The sequence below is a fragment of the Tachypleus tridentatus genome, chromosome 3 (assembly GCF_004210375.1).
Source record: "Tachypleus tridentatus isolate NWPU-2018 chromosome 3, ASM421037v1, whole genome shotgun sequence".
NCBI classification, from domain to species: Eukaryota; Metazoa; Arthropoda; class Merostomata; order Xiphosura; family Limulidae; genus Tachypleus; species Tachypleus tridentatus.
In genome coordinates, this window is record NC_134827.1 from 38,874,029 (window position 1) to 38,894,175 (window position 20,147).

The following is a 20,147-nucleotide window of genomic DNA, read 5'->3' on the forward strand; positions in this document are numbered from 1 at the left end:
CTTGTTCTCAGTATTCTTCATTGTTAATGTCAGACTACACTTGTTCTCAGTATCATTCATTGTTAGTGTCAGACTACACTTGTTCTCAGTATTCTTCATTGTTAATGTCAGACTACACTTGTTCTCAGTATCATTCATTGTTAGTGTCAGACTACACTTGTTCTCAGTATTCTTCATTGTTAATGTCAGACTACACTTGTTCTCAGTATCATTCATTGTTAGTGTCAGACTACACTTGTTCTCAGTATTCTTCATTGTTAATGTCAGACTCTACTTTTGTGTAGTAACATTTAACACTTGGATATTTTTCTTTATTCTGTATTTCTTTCAGTCTCTTTACTTGTAAGTGTCATGTTTTATTTCTCGAACAACGAAATATTCTCTTCAGTGACCTTATATTGTTCTGTCTTCTGAATAAAACATAATATTTGTCTTTAGTAATTCACTGAAACAAAGATATACCTCCCTCACCCTTCCCTTCCTCTTCCCTCCAGTTATTTTATATTGTTCTCTCTCTTCTGAATAAAACATAATATTTGTCTTTAGTAATTCACTGAAACAAAGATATACTTCCCTCTCCCTTCCCTCCAGTTATTTTATATTGTTCTGTCTTCTGAATAAAACATAATATTTGTCTTTAGTAATTCACCGAAACAAAGATATACCTCCCTCACCCTTCCCTTCCTCTTCCCTCCAGTTATTTTATATTGTTCTGTCTTCAAATAAAACATAATATTTGTCTTTAGTAATTCACCGAAACAAAGATATACCTCCCTCACCCTTCCCTTCCTCTTCCCTCCAGTTATTTTATATTGTTCTGTCTTCTGAATAAAACATAATATTTGTCTTTAGTAATTCACTGAAACAAAGATATACCTCCCTCACCCTTCCCTTCCTCTTCCCTCCAGTTATTTTATATTGTTCTGTCTTCTGAATAAAACATAATATTTGTCTTTAGTAATTCACCAAAACAAAGATATACCTCCCTCACCCTTCCCTTCCTCTTCCCTCCAGTTATTTTATATTGTTCTGTCTTCTGAATAAAACATAATATTTGTCTTTAGTAATTCACCGAAACAAAGATATACCTCCCTCACCCTTCCCTTCCTCTTCCCTCCAGTTATTTTATATTGTTCTGTCTTCTGAATAAAACATAATATTTGTCTTTAGTAATTCACTGAAACAAAGATATACCTCCCTCACCCTTCCCTTCCTCTTCCCTCCAGTTATTTTATATTGTTCTGTTTTCTGAATAAAACATAATATGTCTTTAGTAATTCACTGAAACAAAGATATACCTCCCTCACCCTTCCCTTCCTCTTCCCTCCAGTTATTTTATATTGTTCTGTCTTCAAATAAAACATAATATTTGTCTTTAGTAATTCACCGAAACAAAGATATACCTCCCTCACCCTTCCCTTCCTCTTCCCTCCAGTTCTTTTATATTGTTCTGTCTTCTTTACATTGGGTGTTACGACAGCTCTGGTTACTCTATGTAACACAAATTTTGTTTCTGGATAGTATGTGTTATTTCTTAATTACTTATGTTGTAAAAGTACAGAAAATGGCCATTATTCCCTTCAAACTTTGCTTTTGTGATCTGGATAATGAAATTTAGAAATTAACCTATTTTATATGTAAAAACAGGCAAATTTGCACATTTTCATTTACATAAGGTCTGAATGAAACAACATATGAATCAAGATTTACATGTATTTATACTAAAGTTATACAAAAATGTTTAGAAGTGAGTAGTTTTTCGAGATTTGTGACTATAATGTAAATCACTTTCACGTATGAGCCCCCTAATATAGTCTCCCATCATGTTTTTGTTATACACTCCCAGGTCACAAAAGCAAAGTTTGAAGAGAGAAATAGGTCTTTTCCATTTACTTTAGGCATAAGGAATTGGGAAATAACACTTTCTGTCCAGAAACAAGAAAAAGTAAAAATTGTGTTACCTAGTGTTATTACTGATATAATAGTAATACCTCAACCATTACTTCTTCAGCCTGGAAACTGATATAAAGAGCATCTTCCAAATCTCAACCATTCTGTGTTGACTTCTGAAACATACATATATTGTTTATAATGGGAAGATAAGTAAGATAGATAAACTAATTGTATAAATTACTGTTGCAGAGCATTGTATTAGATAAGGAATATAAATTGTTTGAAGTACTTCGTTTTTCTACACCAATTATGAAAGTGGTTTCATATAATCCTGACTGGTTTGTTCCATCTTTATGTAGACTTCTCTGTGCCCATCAGGCCTGGTTACCCCACACTACTCCCAGGTCAACTGAGGTAAGTTGTTTTTCTTTTAAGGACAAAACTAAAATAAATATAGAGCTACCTGTGTTGTGTCTATCTTATGTTATCAAACCCTGATTTTTAATGTCGAATGACGCTGAAATCGCCACCAGACGGTGCTGCTCAGAAGGATTATTTTTTTTTAGGTTTAAATACAGAGAGAAACAGTCTTAACCATCCAACTTTGAATCTTTGTTCTCAAGCCGAGAGCTAAACAGTGGGATATTGTTGCTCTTCTAAATAGGATTATAAAAAAGAAAACTGTTAGCCCTCAGACTTGCCAACAGGGGCACTTTTCATATTTCTGTGAAAACTGTTTAGCGTGCCTATAAGTGTTTACTCAACAGACGCTTATTTAATATTGTTATATAAATATTGTTTACTTGTTTATTACACAAATATTGTTTACTGGTTGATTACACAAATATTGTTTACTTGTTTATTACACAAATATTGTTTACTGGTTGATTACACAAATATTGTTTACTGGTTGAATACACAAATATTGTTTACTTGTTTATTACACAAATATTGTTTACTGGTTGATTACACAAATATTGTTTACCAGTTGAGTACACAAATATTGTTTACCGGTTGATTACACAAATATTGTTTACCGGTTGATTACACAAATATTGTTTACCGGTTGAGTACACAAATTGTTTACTGGTTGATTACACAAATATTGTTTACTGGTTGATTACACAAATATTGTTTACTGGTTGATTACACAAATATTGTTTACTGGTTGAATACACAAATATTGTTTACTTGTTTATTACACAAATATTGTTTACTGGTTGATTACACAAATATTGTTTACTTGTTTATTACACAAATATTGTTTACTGGTTGATTACACAAATATTGTTTACCAGTTGAGTACACAAATATTGTTTACCGGTTGATTACACAAATATTATTTACCGGTTGATTACACAAATATTGTTTACCGGTTGATTACACAAATATTGTTTACTGGTTGAATACACAAATACTGTTTACTGGTTGATTACACAAATATTGTTTACTGGTTGATTACACAAATATTGTATACTGGTTGAATACACAAATATTGTTTACTGGTTGAATACACAAATACTGTTTACTGGTTGAATACACAAATACTGTTTACTGGTTGATTACACAAATATTGTTTACTGGTTGATTACACAAATATTGTATACTGGTTGATTACACAAATATTGTTTACTGGTTGAATACACAAATATTGTATACTGGTTGAATACACAAATATTGTTTACTGGTTGATTACACAAATATTGTTTACTGGTTGAATACACAAATATTGTTTACTGGTTGAATACACAAATATTGTTTACTGGTTGAATACACAAATATTGTTTACTGGTTGAATACACAAATATTGTTTACTGGTTGAATACACAAATACTGTTTACTGGTTGATTACACAAATATTGTATACTGGTTGAATACACAAATACTGTTTACTGGTTGAATACACAAATACTGTTTACTGGTTGATTACACAAATATTGTTTACTGGTTGATTACACAAATATTGTTTACCGGTTGATTACACAAATATTGTTTACCGGTTGATTACACAAATATTGTTTACTGGTTGATTACACAAATATTGTTTACTGGTTGAATACACAAATATTGTTTACTTGTTTATTACACAAATATTGTTTACTGGTTGATTACACAAATATTGTTTACTGGTTGAATACACAAATATTGTTTACTTGTTTATTACACAAATATTGTTTACTGGTTGATTACACAAATATTGTTTACCAGTTGAGTACACAAATATTGTTTACCGGTTGATTACACAAATATTGTTTACCGGTTGATCACACAAATATTGTTTACTGGTTGAATACACAAATATTGTTTACTTGTTTATTACACAAATATTGTTTACTGGTTGATTACACAAATATTGTTTACTGGTTGAATACACAAATATTGTTTACTTGTTTATTACACAAATATTGTTTACTGGTTGATTACACAAATATTGTTTACCAGTTGAGTACACAAATATTGTTTACCGGTTGATTACACAAATATTATTTACCGGTTGATTACACAAATATTGTTTACCGGTTGAGTACACAAATATTGTTTACCGGTTGATTACACAAATATTGTTTACTGGTTGAATACACAAATACTGTTTACTGGTTGATTACACAAATATTGTTTACTGGTTGATTACACAAATATTGTATACTGGTTGAATACACAAATATTGTTTACTGGTTGAATACACAAATACTGTTTATCGGTTGATTACACAAATATTATTTACTGGTTGATTGTAATTTAATGAATTTTACAAAGTTATAAAATATATAATATTTTTAGACATCTAGTAATGTGAATATTTCTTTAATCACTACATGATTCTTATCTACTTCATGTCCGACGGTAGGACAGCGGTAAGTATTTTGATTTACAATGATAAAATTAAGGTTCGATTCCCATCGATAGACGCATCAGGTAGCCCGATGTAGCTTTGTTATAACAACACACACCCATCTAGTTAATTTTTATTATTCTATAAAAAATTGGTGGAGATGTTGCTGGTTTATTGTATTTTTTGTGCACAGATTGCTTTTATAGTCTGGAAATGTGTCGTCGTGTTTACAGAAAAGCTACATTATAATGTTTTATGTCATTTATACTGAGATCTAACTGATCGATCACACATTACATGATTCAGACTTTTAGTGTAGGTTTAACCAACTGTCTGTTGTAATTAATGTTTTCAACACAAACCAATAGTACTTTGGCACTAAAATATATGTTTTCTTTTATTGGATAAAACAAGAGACAAAAAGGAACAAACAAAAGATGGAGAAAGTTATTGGTTGTTAGACACGTATTTAAGAAAATCAGGTAAAGGTGGATACATAAGTAAGACACTGTTTAGACGAACAGCAGAAGATAAAGTGTTATCTGATCGTAACTATGTTTTTATTTTAAAATGAAACTAAAGAGGTTGAGACCACGTTGTATTAAAAAGACCTGGAACGTCTCCAACGTGTTACAGTTCTTGTAGTCACGTGCGTTCATTCTCTTCTCTGTCGAATTTGGGCCTGGCAAGGCCAGGCGGTTAGGGCGCTCGACTCGCACTCCGGAAGTCGCGGGTTCGAATACCCGTCGCGCCAAAACATACTCGCCCTTTCAGCCGTGGGGGCGTTATAATGTGACGGTCAATCCCACTCTTCGTTGGTAAAAGAATAGCCCAAGAGTTGGCGATGGGTGGAGATGACTAGCTGCCTTCCCTGTTGTCTTTCACTGCTAAATTAGGGACGACTAGCGCACATAGTCCTCGTGTAGCTTTGCGCGAAATTCAAATAAAAACAAAACCTCTAAACTGTCTTTTTTATTCTTTTCGTTCGCGTACAGTAGATGTTCTAACCAGGTTATTCAAATTCACTGATTCATTCTTTAAGTCAGCTTGTTTTGTTTGTATGTTTGTTGTTTATACGCGAGTTATACAAGCGAACATTTATTTAGCTGTTTGTTGTAGTTGAACAATTTTCGTTCCGACCCAATTAGTTATTTACAGAACGTTTACAATAAAAGACTCGTAATTTGCGATGCCAGTTAAATAAAAACGAGGGATGTATGTCTTTACATAAATTATCTGTCCTTTCCAATATGTTATGAGAAATTGTTTTATTTATGAACATGCTGTCTGTATAATGTATTTACCCAACAATGTTTATTTAGGTTGAAAATTACCGAAACTCTCTCTACGAAGGAAAATCGTCTTCATTGGAAACAATGGTTTTATAAAACTATTATTTTCTATACGATATTGTTACAATACAATCAGCTGAGTACACACAAGTTGCTGGTGCATAGAAAACTCGAATATATCAATCGAACCGAGAGATTTATACATGTCATTACAATGATTTAAAACATGGTTTTGCCTTAAAGAGTAGATTGGACTTGAATAATAGTAACTGAAGTACCGGTGGGCTTACGAAATGTACCGTTCACGGAATAGTGAAAATAGCTAATCTTAAGGAACGGCCGTGGACCAGTGGTTACCGTACCGGACTCTGAATCCAAGAATTCATGGTTCGCGTTACTTTGACACATAATTGAATTTCGCACTATTGGGCCATAAGAGTGCCGGTCAAATTCAACTATTCGAGTACTGGTGTTCATTTAGCCAAATTTTCTCATTTGATCTAACACTATACAGGTTGATTATATTACAGAATAGGGCTAGGTAAACGTTGGTTATATTATGTAAACAGTCGTCATAACGTTTCTCCCAAACGTTCTTCTGGAAGATGAGTGCATGTTATACAAATTTAGAAACGTCCAATCGCTTTGATTAACATATAATTAAAAATCCTAATGAAATAAACCACTGATGTCAGAACGACATTGAATTTTGTGATTTTATCATTAATATTATAGGTAGATAAATGATAAAAACAAAACAACTTTGGTAAACATTCGTTCTGAAACCATATTTAATATAAAATAAAATATTGGTATTGTCTGGCTTCAATTTTAAAAAACTGTGTAAATGTTGGGTCTTGAGGTCTTGAACTTCCCAGTTGATGGCCTCATCTTGGTCTTGAGGTCTTGAACTTCCTAGTTGAGGGCCTCATCTTGGTCTTCAGGTCTTGAACTTCCCAGTTGAGGGTCTTACCTTGGTCTTGATGTCTTGAACATCCTAGTTGAGGGCCTTATCTTGGTCTTGAGGTCTTGAACTTCCTAGTTGAGGGCCTCATCTTGGTCTTGAGATCTTGAACTTCCCAGTTGAGGGTTTCATCTTGGTCTTGAGGTCTTGAACTTCCTAGTTGAGGGCCTCATCTTGGTCTTGAGGTTTTGAACTTCCCAGTTGAGGGCCTCATCTTGGTCTTGAGGTCTTGAACTTCCTAGTTGATGGCCTCATCTTGGTCTTGAGGTCTTGAACTTCCTAGTTGAGGGCCTCATCTTGGTCTTCAGGTCTTGAACTTCCCAGTTGAGGGTCTTACCTTGGTCTTGATGTCTTGAACATCCTAGTTGAGGGCCTTATTTTGGTCTTGAGGTCTTGAACTTCCCAGTTGAGGGCCTCATCTTGGTTTTGAGGTTTTGAACTTCCCAGTTGAGGGCCTCATCTTGGTCTTGAGGTCTTGAACTTCCTAGTTGAGGGCCTCATCTTGGTCTTGAGGTCTTGAACTTCCCAGTTGAGGGCCTCACCTTGGTCTTGAGGTCTTGAACTTCCCAGTTGAGGGCCTCACCTTGGTCTTGAGGTCTTGAACTTCCCAGTTGAGGGCCTCATCTTGGTCTTGAGGTCTTGAACTTCCTAGTTGAGGGCCTCATCCGCCAGGTTTTTGATGATAGCATCTCTAAACAGTTTTATTTGTATTTGAAAATACTCTGAAGTTTCAGTTCTGTTGTCACATTTGTCGATATATACACAATTCTCGCTGAGTTAGAAGGTTGTAGGTACTTTAACTTTATAGAGCAAAGTAGCTTAGGGCTGTAAACGTGGATTAACTGAATCATTTATTCAAAATGGTAAAACATGTGTTATAATGAATAGCTCTGATGAAATTATTCGTTATTATGGTTAATTCAAATTTGATGAGGTGGAACTTATATTTTATAAACTAAAGTTTCGAGGTAACTTGAAAGAAACTATTACAAAGGTACAATGTTTCAACAACTTTATGGTGTCACCAGGTACCAGTTTAAGCAACTGGAAATCCTTCTTTATATTAGACCATCACCAACATAAAAATGTATTGATTACCCACGATAACTTCTCTCGTCACAAATTTTACCCCTGAGTCAAATAAATATTTCTTGTCTTCAGTTTTTGCTGCTGGAAAAAAAATCTTAAATGATTCTCTTATCAAAATAATTGTTTAACGAAATACATGAAAAGTCCCTCAACATTTGATGCACTTGAATTTAACTATCATGGATGAACATGTGATTCTTTAGGACTTTCATAAGGACAAGTATTTGATTTCCTTTAGAACGCCCCCTGTCGAGCTGTTTCTGTAACAAAATATTTAATTTTCTTTATTTCTTGTAACAATTAATTTGATTGTCCTCAAGACTCTCCCCATAGTTGTTTCTCGTAACAATTGATTTGATTGTCCTCAAGACTCTCCCCATAGCTGTTTCTTGTAACAATTGATTTGATTGTCCTTAAGACTCTCCCCATAGCTGTTTCTTGTAACAATTGATTTGATTGTCCTCAAGACTCTCCCCATAGCTGTTTCTTGTAACAATTGATTTGATTGTCCTCAAGACTCTCCCCATAGCTGTTTCTTGTAACAATTGATTTGATTGTCCTCAAGACTCTCCCCATAGCTGTTTCTTGTAACAATTGATTTGATTGTCCTCAAGACTCTCCCCATAGCTGTTTCTTGTAACAATTGATTTGATTGTCCTTAAGACTCTCCCCATAGCTGTTTCTTGTAACAATTGATTTGATTGTCCTCAAGACTCTCCCCATAATTGTTTCTTGTAACAATTGAGTTGATTGTCCTCAAGACTCTCCCCATAGCTGTTTCTTGTAACAATTGATTTGATTGTTCTCAAGACTCCCCCCATAGCTGTTTCTTGTAACAATTGATTTGATTGTCCTTAAGACTCTCCCCATAGTTGTTTCTTGTAACAATTGATTTGATTGTCCTCAAGACTCCCCATAGCTGTTTCTTGTAACAATTGATTTGATTGTCCTCAAGACTCTCCCCATAGTTGTTTCTTGTAACAATTGATTTCATTGTCCTTAAGACTCTCCCCATAGTTGATTCTTGTAACAATTGATTTGATTGTCCTTAAGACTCTCCCCATAGTTGTTTCTTGTAACAATTGATTTGATTGTCCTCAAGACTCTCCCCATAGCTGTTTCTTGTAACAATTGATTTGATTGTCCTCAAGACTCTCCCCATAGTTGTTTCTTGTAACAATTGATTTGATTGTCCTCAAGACTCTCCCCACAGCTGTTTCTTGTAACAATTGATTTGATTGTCCTCAAGACTCTCCCCATAGCTGTTTCTTGTAACAAATGATTTGATTAGTTTTAAGGCTCTTCCCTTAACTGTTTCTTGTAACAAAATATATGATTGGCCTCAAGATACTTGTATATGTTGTCAAGTCCTTAAAATTATACATCACCAAGTAAAAATACTTGAAGTATTAAAACAAAATTGAATCTCTGTGATGGAAGAGGTGTAATTTAAAATACAATGGATGCTTTTCAGTACAATAACCTTTGAAACATCCAGTTCTTTTTCTGGCTATATACGGTGACCAATAACATGAACACTTGTCATATCTAACCCACATGTTGAGATCAAGCCAAAATAACTATGGCATCACTCTAAAACTTACTTGCAGTTATGAATGCTTTCTTAGTGCAGCAATCTGATTGATACACAAAATTAACAACTTGTGATGTCTTCGACTCTAAAGTAAAGTGGAAGACTTGAAGTAATTCTTAATGAATACCACATGCCTCATTGCTTATGTGATATAATAAATCAGAAAATAAAACAACTGCTGTTAGAGGAATATTGTATTTAAGTGATTTAAACCGTGTTTTCATTAGAACCTTGAACTTTGTCAATCATCTTGTAAAGCAAAGAAACAGTGCAGTGCTACATTCTTGATTAGAAACTAATGGAAACGTTAAGTGGAGATAGGTTTCCTTGTCTCTCCAAAAGACATTAGAAACTAATCCACGTAACTTTTCTGTAAAAGATGTCACAAGTTTTGTATTTCTTATTACTTCAGGTAAAACAAAACTATTTAATGTTCTTACTTTTGCCGGTTTCTGGAGTAGCCTATTTTTTCTGTCCTACAAATCATATCGTTCTTTTTCTTTTACCGACACGTTTCATATACTTCTTCTTATGAAACGCCAACATTTTGGGCCTCGCAAGTTTTCATAGTCGAGGTTCTTGTCAATGAATCTTTTTATGTAATCATCCTAATAAATGTAGGTGCCATTGGTCAGTCCAGATCATGACATTTCAACTGACAATCAGTAAGATCATCACATTTCAACTGACAATCAACAAGTCCAGATCATCACATTTCAACTGACAATCAGTAAGTCCAGATCATCACATTTCAACTGACAATCAACAAGTCCTGATCATGACATTTCAACTGACAATCAGTAAGTCCAGATCATCACATTTCAACTGACAATCAGTAAGTCCAGATCATCACATTTCAACTGACAATCAACAAGTTCAGATCATCACATTTTAACTGGCAATCAGTAAGTCCAGATCATCACACTTCAACTGACAATCAGTAAGTCCAGATCATCACATTTCAACTGACAATCAACAAGATGGTTAACTCTTTTATTGTGCATGGCCAGAATAAAGGATTATCTGAGATCGAGAACAGTCTTATGGTGTTTTCTAAGACGGTGCCCTTTTGTTAGTTCTTACACATATGCAGTTAAAGCTTTCTTATCAACTGTCAAAAGACACACTGAATACATTTACCACAGTGACAACAAGCTCAGAGATCTGAATACATTTGATACAGTCACAAACCATCCAAGGGTTATCAATACATTTACTATAGTTACAAACCATCCAAGGGTTATCAATACATTTACTAGAGTTACAAACCACCAAAGGGTTATCAATACATTTACTAGAGTTACAAACCATCCAAAGGTTATCAATACATTTACTATAGTTACAAACCATCCAAAGGTTATCAATACATTTACTATAGTTACAAACCATCCAAGGGTTGTCAATACATTTACTACAGTCACAAACCATCCAAGGGTTATCAATACATTTACTATAGTCACAAACCATCCAAGGGTTATCAGTACATTTACTATAGTCACAAACCATCCAAGGGTTATCAATACATTTACTACAGTTACAAACCATCCAAAGGTTATCAATACATTTACTATAGTCACAAACCATCCAAGGGTTATCAATACATTTACTATAGTTACAAACCATCCAAAGGTTATCAATACATTTACTATAGTTACAAACCATCCAAGGGTTATCAATACATTTACTATAGTTACAAACCATCCAAGGGTTATCAATACATTTACTATTGTTACAAACCATCCAAGGGTTATCAATACATTTACTATAGTCACAAACCATCCAAGGGTTATCAATACATTTACTACAGTCACAAACCATCCAAGGGTTATCAATACATTTACTATAGTTACAAACCATCCAAGGGTTATCAATACATTTACTAGAGTTACAAACCACCAAAGGGTTATCAATACATTTACTATAGTCACAAACCATCCAAGGGTTATCAATATATTTACTATAGTCACAAACCATCCAAGGGTTATCAATACATTTACTATAGTTACAAACCATCCAAGGGTTATCAATACATTTACTATAGTCACAAACCACCAAAGGGTTATCAATACATTTGCTATAGTCACAAACCACCAAAGGGTTATCAATACATTTGCTATAGTCACAAACCACCAAAGGGTTATCAATACATTTACTATAGTCACAAACCATCCAAGGGTTATCAATACATTTACTACAGTCACAAACCATCCAAGGGTTATCAATACATTTACTATAGTCACAAACCACCAAAGGGTTATCAGTACATTTACTATAGTCACAAACCATCCAAGGGTTATCAATACATTTACTACAGTCACAAACGATCCAAGGGTTATCAATACATTTACTACAGTCACAAACCATCCAAGGGTTATCAATACATTTACTATAGTTACAAACCATCCAAAGGTTATCAATACATTTACTATAGTTACAAACCATCCAAGGGTTATCAATACATTTACTATAGTTACAAACCATCCAAGGGTTATCAATACATTTACTATTGTTACAAACCATCCAAGGGTTATCAATACATTTACTATAGTCACAAACCATCCAAGGGTTATCAATACATTTACTACAGTCACAAACCATCCAAGGGTTATCAATACATTTACTATAGTTACAAACCATCCAAGGGTTATCAATACATTTACTAGAGTTACAAACCACCAAAGGGTTATCAATACATTTACTATAGTCACAAACCATCCAAGGGTTATCAATATATTTACTATAGTCACAAACCATCCAAGGGTTATCAATACATTTACTATAGTTACAAACCATCCAAGGGTTATCAATACATTTACTATAGTCACAAACCACCAAAGGGTTATCAATATATTTGCTATAGTTACAAACCACCAAAGGGTTATCAATACATTTACTATAGTCACAAACCATCCAAGGGTTATCAATACATTTACTACAGTCACAAACCATCCAAGGGTTATCAATACATTTACTATAGTCACAAACCACCAAAGGGTTATCAGTACATTTACTATAGTCACAAACCATCCAAGGGTTATCAATACATTTACTACAGTCACAAACCATCCAAGGGTTATCAATACATTTACTACAGTCACAAATCATCCAAGGGTTATCAATACATTTGCTATAGTCACAAACCACCAAAGGGTTATCAGTACATTTACTATTAATCCATGAGATTAATCCGTAATAAACATATGTATGTATAAATCTTGACACATATGCTGATTTGATGTGTCATAGAACTGAGAGAAACTCAACCATACCATAATAGTTTGTTTTTGTTGAATTTCATGTAAAACTAAACGAGTATTATCTGTGTTTATAGTCAGCTCTTAGTTTGAAATGATAGACTAAAACCTAGGTAGCCAACTTTTGAATATTTTTCTAAGATCAAATAGTGGAATTTGAGTGTTATTCTTCTAACACATTGATGGCCGCAGACTGTGAAGGGTGTTTTTTGTTTTGTAATAACGGGACGCGAACCACTGAACCGCATATCTACAGTTCAACACACAAACTGTTGGCCCAAGTTCGGCCTCACCAGAATGGTAGAAATATGAATTAATAAACTAGTTACAACAACGTCCGCTATGTGGCGTATAAACATGTTACAATTATTTATTTTTTTCAAATTCTGATATGGGTTTCAAAGGTAGAAAATACTAACAACTGTTCAAATACATCCAGTTCAATAGAATTGAAACTATGCAAACCAATTTATTTGTGTTAACGTGCGATTTGAGTCGAGAAAACCAGAAGTTGAATTAATGAGATGCTCGTTCTTTGTTACTGTTTCCATGGTTACGAACTGTCAGTAATACACAGTTTGTTATTAAAACTGGCTATTTGTATGTATGTGTACTTCTCTTTTGTTGAACACGCTTTAATAGTTTAAACATCAGGACGGTTTATATGAAGTGTCCATATGATATAGCCACCAGTACTTTTCATATGAAATGCTCATATCACGTGATATTCAGGTAAATATGAATGTAAGAAATGAACTTCCAAGCTCATATTACAGCCCAACTGTTTGAGGTTATCAAGCATAATTGACAGTATTTTCGTAATTTGGGTCCATGTTGTTTCCTAAATATTTGTAAATAACAACTATAAAAACAATCCATTGTTCTTTTTTTAATTTTTCTCATTGTCCTCTCGCACTGTCCATCCGAACTCAGTTTTCTAACCTGAGGCCTAACCAAAATTTACCACAACTATAACGGAATATGTGTGGGCCATTTACCCAACCTTTTGTTGCCATAGTGACGAATGAATAATATTGAAAAGAAAAGTTTAATGGCAGAGTTCACGCACAAATATTTTCTATAAATGACACGTCATCAGGTATGTTAACCGTTTATATACTATAGGTGTGTTTCTTGTGGGTTCTAGAACGATCGGCAAGACTCACGTCGTGATTGGTCTAGAGAAATCTATAGCCAGTGGTTGTCAACATTTTAATCGTAACAAAATATGACACTATTTCAATGAAAATGTAAAAGTACATATCGTGTTTTGTGAAAAATAGGTACGTGATGGAGAAAAAATGGGTTTTGGTTTCGGATTTAGCATACAGGAATTATTGTAGAATATGTAAATGTTTCCAGACGTTAAACCGTCGCAGATCTAGATAATTATTTGCGGCATAGTGCCTTAAATAGCTCTAATTCAGGGCATAAAATGTTGTTTCACGAGGGTATACACCACTATGTAAGTAATTTACTCCCGGGAGGTTTAGTTGAAAAATACACTTTATTCTTGTACTTAAGTGGTAACTAACGCCCTCTAGGTGAGTCTTCCTAAAGCTTTGTTTCAGTCGCCACGTACTGCTAACACTCGTGCTAAACTACTTCCTACTTTTTGTTTTCCTTCTGCTGGCGACTGGCTAGCGTCTATTTTGGTGACAGTTATCTCAACCTGGAATGTAACAGTGTCGCGAGCTGCGTGCGCGTGCATCTTGTTATTAGATTACCAAATTTTAAAAGAATGTTGACACTAAAGTTGAATCCAGAGTTCTAAGGTAACAGAACCGGCCTGTTGGTAAAGTCAATATGTTCCACAATTGTTTGTTTTCCCACAAACTAACAGTACAGTTTTGTAATCAGGCGATATTATTGTGACGTCATTTTTGTTCAGATCTCGTAAAAAAGGCGCAAGTTCCCCGCTACTTAAGAACGTTTAGAACAATGTTGACTATATTTCTTATAGTGTTGATGTTAGAAAAACATGTAGGTTAAAATAATATTGATAGAGATCAATAAAAACCCTATAACCCTAGCGCTTCCGAAAGATGGACCTTTATTTTTCAGGGACAAAACAGATTACCAATCTGCCCCTGAAGAAGGAAGGTCCACCTTTCGGAAGCGTTCGGGTTGTAGGGTTTTATTCATCTCTGTCAGTACTTTTTCCAAATCACATTTTATTCAAAGTACTCAACTAAAACGTATATAAACAACCAGTACTAAATATTCGCTTTTTCTCTATATACCCCGAGTTCCTTATAATTCTCGAAATCGTGTTTGTTTATTTGTGTTTTTCTAGAGCAAAGCCACATCGGGCTATCTGCTGAGCCCACCGAGGGGAATCGAACACTGATTGTAGCGTTGTAAATCCGTAGACTTACCACTGTACTAGTGGGGGCGGGGGGCTTCTCGAAATATTTCCTTCCCTCTACTGTCTAACGCATGTTATAAACTTATTTCAATGAGAACGCGCAATCCACACTCATACATATGTGTGTGTTACTATTTAAACATTTAAAAGGGTGGATGGATTCGACCTGTAATCTCAGACCTCGGGCTCAAACAGGGCCCTTTATGAGGTCCAATTTTTTGTTGTTTTTTAGTCACGATCTTGATGAGCCTGGTAGAAAACTTCAGGCCAAGGCCTGTCTGAATCCTAATCCACATCATATTAGTTATACCTACTTCCGACGAAGCTTTTCGCCTAGTTCCAGCACTCATTGATCCAGCTTCAATACGACAACACAGAAGTGTTTGAGGGTCTACTATTTATATTAACAAACTGGTCAATCATCAACTGTTACAGTGTGAAGAATAAATCGTATCTGTTTCATGTCCTTGGGTGCATAAAGAGACGTAACGAAACTACACGATTTATTTAAGTTCAAAATTCCAGACAAAAACTCGAACATTATTTTGATTTAACTTATGTATCTAATTTCAGGCATTTTAAAAATGATTGCTGTGCTCGTTTTGTTTTGTTTTGTTTTTGAATTTCGCACAAAGCTACTCGAGGGCTATCTGCGCTACCCGTCTTTAATTTAGCAGTATAAGACTAGAGGGAAGGTAGCTAGTCATCATCACCCACCGCCAACTCTTGGACTACTCTTTTACCAACGAATAGTGGGATTGACCGTCACATTATAACGCCCCCACGGCTGAAAGGGCGAGCATGTTTGGTGCGACTGGGATTCGAACCCGCGACACTCAGATGACGAGTTGAGTGCCGTAACCCACGTGGCCGTGCCGGGCCTGTGCTCGTTTTACTTCACCTGTTTCGCTGAATTTATTTACTGCAAGTTTCTTGTGTTTCCTCTGATACTGCCACCCGCTAGTACAGCGGTAAGTCTACGGATTTACAACACTAAAATCAGGGGTTCGATTCCCCTCGGTGGGCACAGCAGATAGCCCGAGGTGGCTTTGTTATAAGAAAAACACACATTCCTCTGACACTGAAGATATTTTATGTGAAAATATCAGTCGATTGAAATGAAACTAAGATAAAAATCGAAAATTCGACTTTCACATGTAAACAGAATGTAATGAAACAGTAAACCTACCTACAAATACGTGTATATATTAGTGCATTTTTTTAAACTTTATTTTACCTTGACATACCCCAGTGGGGGTCACGAGTTCGAAATCTGCTCACCCTTCTAGTCATGAGGGCGTTATATGTTACAGTCAATCCCACTATCTACTGATAAAAAGAACAGCCTAAGAGTTGACAGTGGGTGAAGTTCACCAACTTCCTTCCTTCTTGTCTGTCACTTCAAAATGAGAGACGGTTAACACAGGTGGCGCTCGAGTAGCTTCGTTTGTTATTACTGAAGATTTTGTTCTTTCATGACCAGTTGTTTCGTTGTACATTATGTAATATATTATGCTTTCATTTCCTTTACCTTTTGTCTCTCACTTCGTTTGTCTATTTTCCCACTTTTTAAAAAATATTTTCCACTGTTTTATTTGTATATGTTTAATCTTCTCTATAGTTTTTGTTTTATTTGTTTATGTTTAACCTTCTCTATTGTTTTTACTTTATGATGTGACGGTCAATCCCACTATTCGTTGGTAAAAGAGTAGCCCAAGAGTTGGCGGTGGGTGGTGATGACTAGCTGCCTTTCCTCTAGTCTCACACTGCTAAATTGGGGACGGCTAGCGCAGATAGCCCTCGTGAAGCTTTACGCGAAATTTAAAAACAAGCTCACGCAGCGATGGACGAAATTTTATAGGTTATAAACAAGCGATGTTTTAAATACATTATAAGTCTGTTATGTTAAAGCTATGCCACGTTGTTTACGTAAACAGAAGGCTACAACAATTACTTTTGATGATGCATGTTAAACAGTAACTTCCGTTTGACTGGATTGTGTTTGTAAAATTAAGTTACTTACTTTACAATATATAAAACTAACAATCACCTCTATAAGCGAATATTGAGTGATTCAGGGGTTGGTCTGTTCAGTGTTATTATTTTGTGTTTATGAATGTGTCAGCTTGTGTGTTTTCTTATGATAAAGCTACACTGGGCTATCTACTGAGTTTACCGAGGGGAATCGAACCCCTGATTGTAGGGTTGTAAATTCGAAGACTTACTGCTGTACCAGCGGGCGATTGAAATGTTGTGCCTGTGTGTGTGTTTTCCTTTTGCAAAGCCACAATGGGATATCTGCTGAGTCCCCAGAGGGGAATCGAACCCCTAATTTTAGTGGGTGTTAACCGTATCCTGATGTTGATAAAGTGTGTTATTTGGCTCCAGTTTTCACAGATCACTACATTTACACATTTAAATATAGAAGTAATATTAATCTACATATTGGTTTTCTAAAGAAAGTTTCACACATCGGATTATTTTTCATATTAAGTGTGAAATATTTATCTAAAAAATAAGAAATACATGTTTCGAAACATAAAACACAACACGTCCTTTCAAACCATGTATGTTGTTACAGGCTCTATTTTTAACAGTTTGATAACGTAGCTCAGTTATTTGTAGTACATTGTTAAATGTGTATTTAATTTGTGTTAGTTTAGGTCATAAACTTCCAATTTTTGTTTAAACAAAGCAGTGAAGTTCTAGATACAGGGCATATGTTAGAAAGTTAGAGACAATTGTTATTTATTTTGAAGCGAGGCCTATTTCTTTGTTATCGTTAGTTACGTCACAGAATATGAAGAAATGAAACGCTTTCCTTACATTTATTCTTTCGTTAAGGGAACTCAACTTTGTACAGAATAATCAGAAAGAACCCGCCCAACGATAGAAACCGTTACAACAATATTAGAACACTATTATATATGTGTTCTTATAGGAAAGCCACATTGGGCTATCTGCTGAGTTTATCGAGGGGAATCGAACCCCTGATTTTAGCGATGTAACTCCGTAGACATACCGCAGTACTAGCGGGGGACTTGAACACTGATGAAACTTTGAAGAATGGACGGCAACTGCCTGTCGTGGAGGCACGAGTGTAGAGGAAGACGTTTCGAAAGTCTTCTGAAGACGAAAGGTGGAAGACTTTTGAAAAATCGTCCTCTGTGTCTCCACAACAGACAGTTGCCGTCCATTCTACAGAGTTTCATCACGAATACTCTGCCTAAACAATCTATTAAAGAATATTATAACACTTCTGTGGATGTTTTATTAGACAAATTAACTATTGGGTAGTTGTACAAAAATATTAAGTATCTTGAGCAAATCATATTACTGACCAAGCTTACGTCACACAAGTACAAACTAACGTTTGTGTGTATGCCAGTACAAAACTGAAGAACGAATATGAATGTATAAGGTCTTCCAAACTAAGTTTCAGACGTCATGAACTCCGGCACAAACAACCATTGTGTTTACAGCTAATTTCTTGCTATACCAAAAGACACCGTGATATTAATTACGGCGAAGTGGAGCTGTTAGAAGCTGTTTTTAAAAATCCCGTTTTCTTAAACTCACTAGAAACACGGATAGTTGTGTTCATGTAAGATACAATAAACTTAATATTTTCAATAATACCACAGTTTGTTCAGGTAACTTAAGACGTTTGCACTTTATTCAAAGGCCCGGCATGGCCAAGCGTGTTAAGGCGTGCGACTTCTAATCTGAGGGTTGCGGGTTCGCATCCCCCTCGCGCCAAACATGCTCGCCCTTTCGGCCGTTGGGGCGTTATAATGTTAGGGTCGATCCAACTATTCGCTGGTAAAAGAGTAACCCAAGAGTTGGCGGTGGGTGGTGATGACTAGCTACCTTCCCTCTAATCTTACACTGCTAAATTAGGGATGGCTGGAGCACATAGCCCTCGGGTAGCTTTGTGCGAAATTGGAAAACAAACAAAACAAACACTTTATTCAACTGCAAAAATTTTCAAAAGTTTATTATACTGTCATTAGATTTTACTGTGTACCTAGTTTTGTATAATTTGTCATTGAAAATATCCACCAATTATGTTTTATGTGTTTTCTTTATTTCAGTTTTCCCACCCAGTACTTATTTCCTTCCCCCTTTGGTCAAGCAACAGCGGGTTTGATGGTGTCACCGCCCTCCCCGCTATCTTCGGCTGCTACAACGCCCTTTTATGATTATGCAGCAGTATACCCGGCTCACTTCACTAACGGTTTGGATGCGACGTATTCGATTCCTACCGGAACAACAGCGCCTGGGGGTAACCCTTACGTGCCTCTCACGGGTTATGCCTATCATCTCGGCCAGCCTCTTCACGGAATAACCCCTGGTGTTTATCATATCCCGTATCTTTCTGAAGCTCACACACAAGAAGCCAGGATCCAATAATATGGCCTTAAGTTGATAAGATAAAATTAACATGTTAACCATGATGTAGTTCACCACACACTGAATGATAAATAAGATAAAATTAACATGTTATCAATGATGTAGTCTACCCCACTCTGAATGATAAATAAGATAAAATTAACATGTTAACGATGATGTAGTCCACCCCACGCTGAATGATAAATAAGATAAAATTAACATGTTAACGATGATGTAGTCCACCCCACGCTGAATGATGAATAAGATAAAATTAACATGTTATCAATGATGTAGTCCACCCCACGCTGAATGATAAATAAGATAAAATTAACATGTTAACGATAATGTAGTCCACCTCACGCTGAATGATGAATAAGATAAAATTAACATGTTATCGATGATGTAGTCCACCCCACTCTGAATGATGAATAAGATAAAATTAACATGTTAACGATGATGTAGTCCACC

At 35.3% G+C, this 20,147-nt stretch overlaps 1 protein-coding gene across 1 annotated transcript in view; it reads left to right on the forward strand.

Moving 5' to 3' along the window:
• LOC143246717 (RNA-binding protein 24-B-like) overlaps positions 1-19,850 on the forward strand; it is a 59,748-nt gene extending 39,898 nt beyond the window's left edge. Inside the window, exons 3-4 of the mRNA XM_076493809.1 lie at positions 2,253-2,307; positions 19,382-19,850. Of these exons, the coding sequence (XP_076349924.1) occupies positions 2,253-2,307; positions 19,382-19,700 (374 nt within the window). The 3' untranslated portion in view covers positions 19,701-19,850. The remainder of the gene's footprint in view (positions 1-2,252; positions 2,308-19,381) is intronic.
• The last annotated feature ends 297 nt before the right edge of the window (positions 19,851-20,147 follow it).